The 8,443-nt window shown below is 35.8% G+C and overlaps 1 protein-coding gene across 11 annotated transcripts in view; it reads right to left on the bottom strand.

Annotated features, from left to right (window-relative positions):
* Positions 1–211: 211 nt before the first annotated feature.
* The window catches only part of LOC126255653 (serine/threonine-protein kinase MARK2), a 301,860-nt gene continuing 293,628 nt past the window's right edge, over positions 212–8,443 (bottom strand). For 6 of the 11 annotated variants that reach the window (XM_049955420.1, XM_049955424.1, XM_049955414.1 and 3 more), the window contains 3 exons: positions 3,801–3,857; positions 1,399–1,507; positions 212–1,250 (listed from right to left, as the gene is read on the bottom strand). In XM_049955420.1, the coding sequence (XP_049811377.1) occupies positions 1,032–1,250; positions 1,399–1,507; positions 3,801–3,857 (385 nt within the window). In that variant the 3' untranslated portion in view covers positions 212–1,031. The remainder of the gene's footprint in view (positions 1,251–1,398; positions 1,508–3,800; positions 3,858–8,443) is intronic. The other 5 variants (XM_049955415.1, XM_049955416.1, XM_049955417.1 and 2 more) reach the window with 5 other exon arrangements.

Here is an 8,443-nt window from a genome sequence, read left to right as displayed (position 1 = left end):
GGGGTGGGGGTGAGGAGGAGGAGGAGGAGGAAAGAGAGAGAGAGAGAGAGAGAGAGAGAGAGAGAGAGAGGGCAGGAAAGGGGGCAGCAGAGGTGTAGGAGGAAGGCCTGTTATTTAATCAGGTTGTCTCTGCCCCTATTACAAATTAAAAGAAGCACAAAACCATTATTTTAAGAATTATGCTATTTAAAACAAGGAACAGGCTATTGAATATTGCAAGTTACACTGTGAGTCTTTATTATCTTACAAATATTTCAGAGCTTCAGCCTTGCTTACAACATGATGCTGCAAAACAGTGGAAAATTGCTGTTACTTCCCAAAATCACTATGTACATGACGAATATTTGAGATCAACAGCCCCATTGATTTCATGGTGCCAAATATAAAACAGCAAATGTGTGACTATTACAACATTAGACCTACAAATGAATAAGTTCATTTACACTAAATTTCATGTCAATTTTATGTTAATTCCATACAATTACTGAAAAATGTTCCAACTGTATAAAATCTTTAGGTGAAATCTCAAGGACTGTAGAAAATGTGGATTGGATTCTGAAGGTAACTGAAATATTTACAGAATGAAAATAAATAAATTGTGAAAACAGAGCACTTTGGAAGAGATTATTTTTCATGGATCATTGAGTATATACAAGTCTGAGCCATTAATGGATGAAAGTTCCAAATCCTGCTTCATGAAGAAATGCATTTCTTGCCTAAGCCACATCAGCACACTACCGAAGGGCAGAAAAAATAAAAATAAAAAGCCGAACTTTGAACACTGTACAGAGGCTACTGACTGCTCCATGAAGTAAGGAAATGGTGTTCTACATATTCAAGCATTATACTGGTTGAGCTGCGGGGGTGGGGGGCAAGCATTCATCTTCAAATGGCTCCACAGATTATCGCCTGAATCGCCATGGCCGCCGTGGGCCAAGTTTCCATCGTCAGCCTCTTGAGGGAGCTGTTGATGTGGAATGAGGTGCTGTTCCACCTTCATCCTCACTACAGCCACCCTCTAGAACGGGTAGTCACAGCTTCAGTTCATTCGCTATCTTCGATGCAATATTCTTGAAACCAATCGATGTTCCAGAGATACGCTTGAATCTTACTCCGTTAAGGGACAGTCGAGGGAGTTTACACACTTCTATCTCCCATTGAACAAGTGAGTCTGTGTTTGGATCACCATGCACACACAACAAAAGGAAGCGTTCACGTTGTTCATAATCACAGTTGTTAGCGTCCAATACCTGAAATTGTAAAATTTATATAGAACAAGCTATAAACACTTACAAAGTAAAGACAAGAAGGAAATAATAAATGTTCATTCTACATTTACCATTAAACTTTGAGATTATTCTCAGCACTACTGCAGTATTGCTTAAGAGAAAACATTACCTTTCGTATTTCTGCCATTATTTCATTTGGGTCCCTTGATGATGTTGTCTTCATACTCCACGTGAATCTTAATGATCGAGGTTTAACCTGATCATCATTGACAGTGCTGCTGTAAGAGATTTATTCACTGTAATTGTGGATAAAAATTTAAATACAATTAATCTTTACCGTGACTACTATTTTATAAAGAAAATGCAGGTGATAATGTAAAGATTTTTTGTTCACATTAATACATCTATCCTGCCTTCTCACAAGACACGCACACACACACACACACACACACACACACACACACACACACACAAATTCATTTTCATAAAATAAAATTTTGACTATTGTTATATGAGGTTACTACAAAGATTTTGCAGGATTTACATATCAAAGTTGCCTAAATGAATTGAAATGTCGTGATGTAGTGTGACTTACCTAAGTGAACAACAAATGAGAAGTATTAACCAAATAATCAATAACTGGAATACATATAACTGTTTCTTAATAGGTGAACCCCTTATGAACAAAACACAGGTAAATACCTTATGAACAAAACATCAATAAGTTACATAATCTGTTAAACTTAAATGCATACAACCACATTATGGTATCAGTGCTTATTATTATTTTATTTCATTTCGTTATATTCCCTTCACTTTAAAACCGAATTTGCGTTACAATATTCCTATGTTCCTTTACTGCTACTTCTACATTAGCCAAACTTGTGTTGTGATGTGCTTTGGTTTGGTTTTACTCATGTCATTTCATGACGACCAGTACCTTTGCTTTATATGGAAATTAGTTGTACAGTGTCCCTAAATGTTTTCCGAGAACAAGGTGCACACACTTATAAAGGTTTGACTTCACAACATGCAGGCAGGGCTTTTGTAGGAGCTTTTAAGGCTAGTTTGCATTTTCCAAACAAAAATGGTGCTCTTCTGTCTACAAGCACTGAGCATACTAATTTGTTTCATTCATTTGAAGAGGAGATAGATGTAAGTTACGGGTGCACTGGCACAACAGTTCAGCAGTCTACACAATGGCAATACAGTGACTCGTCACCACTGAAGAAATTTCACATTATTCAGTGTGGAGAAAATTAAGGCAGGTTTTTCTGTTTTCCTCCCCCCCCCCTCTTTCTTTTTGTTTTTTATGAGGAAAGGGGGTGGGAATGAGGGAACATTTTAGATGCCCTTCTAGTTCACTGCATTCTGAAGGATACTACTGAAAGTCTTGTATTCAATGAATTTTTTTGAGGATTAAGTTTTTTTCAACAGTGCAAGAAAACTGACAACAAAGACAGCTAATACATCTTTTCATCAAGGTGATGTTCTTGCTTATCGAGCATGCTCTTAGGGAGGTTTTTTTAAGACAGCAGTTGTAGAGAGATCTCCTACTTCCTTCTTACACATCTCTGCAAACAGTTTCTGGACTTCAAAACAACAAAGTGCACTCAGAATGGTGATTAGTTAAGACTGCTACTGCATCAACAATTTTCCGGGGGGGAGGGGGGGGGGGCAAGACAGGTAGTAAAGATGTGCCTGAAGCTGCTACAGAACCACGAAACAAATTTTTTTAAAAGATGGTGTGTGTGTGTGTGTGTGTGTGTGTGTGTGTGTGTGTGTGTGCGCACGCATACGTGTGCACTCACACATGTAGAGGAGAATTATTCGGAGGGGAGGGGGAGAGAGAGGGGGGGGGGAGAGGGGGGGGGGAGAGAGAGAGAGAGAGAGAGAGAGAGAGAGAGAGAGAGAGAGAGAGAGAGAGAGAGGGAGAGAGAGGGAGGGGGGAGGAGAGGAGAGGAGACTTTAAAACTGAAGGTAGTTCATTGTCTGTTACGTATGTCTTTGTACTTACAAAATTTCTTTTCTTGCTTCTAAGTGAAGTAACACACACAAATGACTGCCTACAGTTACTTCATACTTACTGAGGTTTACAAAAAGTCATCATTAAAACCTGAATGTGTATCTGCCTCTGTTCAATAGCATGCACACACTGTATCACACTTTCTTTTCATAGGATATCGATCCCCCCCCCCCCCCCCCCCCCCGCACACACACTAGCCGAAACCAATAATTTATTGTTAAATGACGAACTATCGAACATATTTGATTTAATTCTAAAATACTGCTTTTTAGTTCATATTTTTTGTCTATCAAACTCCTTGACAGTACTTACCATGTAAAACATTTCCCAAAGTTACATATTTATACAGGTCTTCCGTGTGTGGAATTTTAGTGACCAAGATCTCTCCCTTTGCTTTTTATTTACAAAGCTAATTCTTGTGTGTGTTTGCATGCATATTGATATGAACAAAACCAATTTAAATGAAGATCAGTAAAAAATTAACAATGGAACACTTAAAATAAATCTTTAATATACTACAATATACGTAAAAAGGGTAAACGTACCTAACTACATGTTTAGGGACCGTATCCATGGGTCTGAAATTCAAAAAGAAAGCAAATCTAAACAATGATGGGTCAAAACAAAACAACACATATTATGAAGTGCTGTGCAAAAAGACATTATACTTCAACAAACAAAAAATGCACATTACATTACAAACATTAACTGCAAACTTAAGAATCAAGCAACACTAGGACTCCACTTGCGTATTTCACAAACCAATGACTGATATGCCAGTATTTATTAGCTGACACTGCCCTTTCCATTCCTGATATTTTAAACAATTGTTTTAATCCCAGAAAACATGATCAAGATCCACAACAAAAATGCACAACTACAAATGCAAACTTTTTTCAGGGCATGAACAAACATCAGCAATTGGTTCAGCTTCAAACAGAACTCCAGAATGCAGAGATATTTTCAGGAGTCAACAAGGACACACACACACACACACACACACACACACACACACACACACACAGAGAGAGAGAGAGAGAGAGAGAGAGAGAGAGAGATGGTCTTGATAAACACAGTGTGTGGTTCATAACTGAACACTAAGAAACAATTGCCTGCAAACATCACCACTGAAAAAACTGCTATCTCATATGCTACTGAATTCATGTACATATACTCACTGATTTTGAAGCAAAGACAAATTGTACAAACATAAGAAAAACATTACATTTTAAATGTCTTCAAGTACTGAAAGGTGAAACACCATGGAATGTAAGTTACATGTTCCAAATTTAGCAACCTCGAACAAACTTTTTTCTACTATAAGAATGTAATGAATCAGTGTCAAGAAGTAATTATCAGTTTTTGGAGCAGGATAAAACAGTTAATTAATCTACAAAATAAAATACAATACAGTAAAAATAAAGTTAAGATACTGAATCACAAAACACGACGTTCAGCCCTTCCCGACTTATTTTCTTTGAGTCGACATTAAATTTCAACAGGTAAAGATTCCATATCCATTTTAATATTGTCCTAAATGCGGTCTCTCTCTCTTATTTACATTAACTCAAATCTGCTCCCATGTCTATGTGATGTAGGTATGATTCTTGTCAGCTTTACTAATAACATCATTTAAGAAATTCTTTGAACCATTCCTAGACACCAAGTCAAATGTTACCGACACAAAATGCAGTGCACTAATCATTATCACATTGATAACACAAAGTTTTATGCAATATGAAAGTGAACAATATCACCTCACAGAGTTACCACACAAACTGGCCCAACAAAAGCCAACATTTAAACAATTACTTATTTTTTTTACATACTCCAGTTTTATTTTCCAACATAATTCGGAGAAGGGTGGGTGGATAAGTATTAAAATTTATCATTGTAATTGTTGTGTATGGTTTTTATATGTATCCCCCCCCCCCCCAAGATTTTCTGAAGTATCAGCATTTAACATCAAACTGAACTGCCTGACAAGGGATTAAGGGAGTTTTGCATCATATGATGAAATTTTGCTTCGCCCACATTTACATTACTTTAAGAAAAGATAACTATGAAGATTTACTCTAATTTTTTTCCACTTATTATATAAATGGTGACCTACCTGCTGTCACACTGAAGCACCATGTTAATTATTAGGCTTTTCAAATATTCATTATATTATTACTTTTAATACTGATACATAATGCAACTTTCTGAATACATGGTAGCACTAGGTGTGATAAGTAGCATTATATTTCAGAACCATTTTCATAAAATAAGGTTATCTAATGGTTGCTGTACTCTGACAAACTGATGTATTTCATGTGGTGTGTAAAACAAAATTGTGCCATTGATGACAGTGTGTTTAACTGATATACAAACTTCACAACAGTAATATGTTGCACATATCCTCTAAAACATATGCTGAAATAACTTTCCGACTGAATTTATCTAATGGAACTTGGATCTTGTTACAGAATGCAAGAAGACAATCTGCAGATATAAACAGGTCTGTTTTTCTTTTTGCAACAATAACACACGAAATTCTCCTGTTAGCTCATTTAGATTACTGCAGTAATTTGTCACGGGCATCTAACACAAAATAGTGTTGGAAAACACAGTTATTATCCCCGTGGCTCCCAAGGGAGAGTTCATCACAACCACAAAATGTAGTTACAGTAATATTTTACCAGCCATTTGTGCACCATATGGATCTACTATTAATTTGTTACAAATCCAATAGTTGAGGCCTATAACTAAGGCACAACTGTAACTCTAGCACACAGTTTCAACTTCAGTGCAGATACTAATGAAGGATTAACATAATTTGCCTACACCACGTCCTTATTCTATGAGAATTAATTGGTCACATTGACAGAAAAATTAATGTTTTTCTTTGTCTCCACAGTAATGATAGCTGTAGTGTAACTTACTTATTTTTCAGTAACTGAATAAAGACAGATGCAATGGTTGTACTCACCATAGTAAAAAGTTGGTTAATGGTACAGTTGACTGAAAATTCTCAACAAATAATTATGAAACCTACAGTACCCTGAATCTATGACACTTTTTCTTTTGGACGCTGGAGGGAAAAATACCACTAGTAGACAGTTCTGGAAGGTGTCTAAGTCAATTAAAAGTCACTCAAACTAGAACAACAAGGGCATGATGCCACAAACAAAAAAATTTGTTATTATGGTGCACTCTTCTTGGTATGCCGTCTTTTCAAATGCACCCCTTGCTTTCTAACAGCATGGAATGAATCATCTTCAGATGCTGATGACTCAATATTTGTCAATAATTCTTCTGAGCATGTTACGATAATTTTGGTGAAGAACCAACATTCAGCAAACCATATTCAAGCAATGCTTCAATACTCAAGAAATCTGTATCAAATGTACAGACTACATAGATATGAACCTCATAAATTTTCTTGGTTCTCCTTGTCACTTCAGTAAAAGCAACCTTATAAATAAATCTTTGGTGATGGTTACCTACGGAAAAACAACTAATTTTGGGGGTACTATCAAACATTAAACTATACATTTGACAAAAATGTTAACTTACATTTTCAAATTTCACTTTACAGAATTCACATATGGTCTTTGCTGAATTAACTTAATTCCCACATTATCTTAATCCTTGCCTTCACATTCAAGCTAGCACTGACTACAATAATTCTTTATAGTATGTTTCAGAAAAAGGCGAACAGAAATAAATAGAAAAAGGTAAAGCCACTATACGTATGGAACGAAACTGAGTGCTGCTAATCCAAAACCTATTTCTTTTAAAGCCAGGAGCAGTAATGAGCTACGAATTTCACACTTTTCATATGCAGCCTTCGAAATGTAGCATTCCACAGTGGCACCAACACATGGAAAGCGACATCTCCTGATATTTGGGCTCAACACAAAAAGAATTCTGAACTCTCATTATTGAAATCTACTTGTCCTTATCCTTACAACAAACGAAAGTTCTTTTTAGTTTAATAGCTGATCATGAGTGTACCTGTCCTCCAACTTTCTTTATGTATTTTAATTAGACATAATCACTACCGTGAAATTATATAATAATGTAATATCATATAGCATGCTACTTTGGCTTAAATTACATGCTCTGATATACTGTGACAAAAACACTGTGCACATATCTATTTATGTTCTAGATTAACATATGGATAAAATGTGCAATAGTGAAATAATTCTTTGTTATATATCTACTATGAGAAATAGCTAAAACTTTTTGGAGCACTTGAACCAGTTCAGGTCTACCCTGCATACGGAAAAATTCGATTGCAGAAATACACACAAAGTAAATTTTGTGGTGTGCATGTTTGAGTTACTTTTCTAATAAAACACACAGTTTGTTGTGTATTCCAAATATATACATGATACTAATCCATGAATGATCCTTTACAATCCATTAACAGTGTGTGAAGGATCAGTGCTTAAAGTGAGACATATCATTTCATAAAGAAAGCTGCTACCATATGAGCTACCTGCAGACACCTCATGGTCCAGTACAAAGTACATCTCAGAGGAACCAAATTACAGCCATACCTTACGACATTTGCTATCATATAATGTACTCGGAACCAAAAGCACACCATCAATTTTGAGACTGTAGCTTTTATGCATGCTCCTAACATATGATGATCTTGTGGGGAACTAGCTTTATCTGTGCTGTAGGTCCACACTCGAAAAAAATGTCAAACCTATGGGACTGGTGGTATGTACCCAAATTTTATTTTAATAAACACTCATTTTTCCCAAAACTTTTGTCTCCGGGCTTTGGACCCTTATAGTTCTCAGTGCCTTATATACTTTCTCCATGTGGTGCTTGTTCTGTGACAGATGCAAGAAAACCTTTATATAATTTTGAAAGCAGAGGAAAGGTACTGACACTGTGAGGATCGTACTGAGATAATGAAAGTCTCTTGGGATACCTCTAATATTAGAAGTTTAAATTTAATTCATGTATATAATTTTACTGTTTATTGACAGAGGATCATTAAAATTAATGAAACTCAAGTTTTTCTAATTACATTATTGTAATGTGTTTATCTGACATGTTCCACACTGAGGAGGATTCCCTCTTTTATGGGTATATGGAATGAATAATTAATCTAAACATCTAAATATCTAATCTGTTGATAATAGTGCTGCCTGAAGTTTGACTTAATATGGCACAGTTATAA

This window comes from Schistocerca nitens, chromosome 1 (assembly GCF_023898315.1).
Source record: "Schistocerca nitens isolate TAMUIC-IGC-003100 chromosome 1, iqSchNite1.1, whole genome shotgun sequence".
Lineage (NCBI taxonomy): Eukaryota > Metazoa > Arthropoda > Insecta > Orthoptera > Acrididae > Schistocerca > Schistocerca nitens.
Note: the sequence above shows the minus strand (reverse complement) of the source record. Positions and strands in the feature narration are given on the sequence as shown.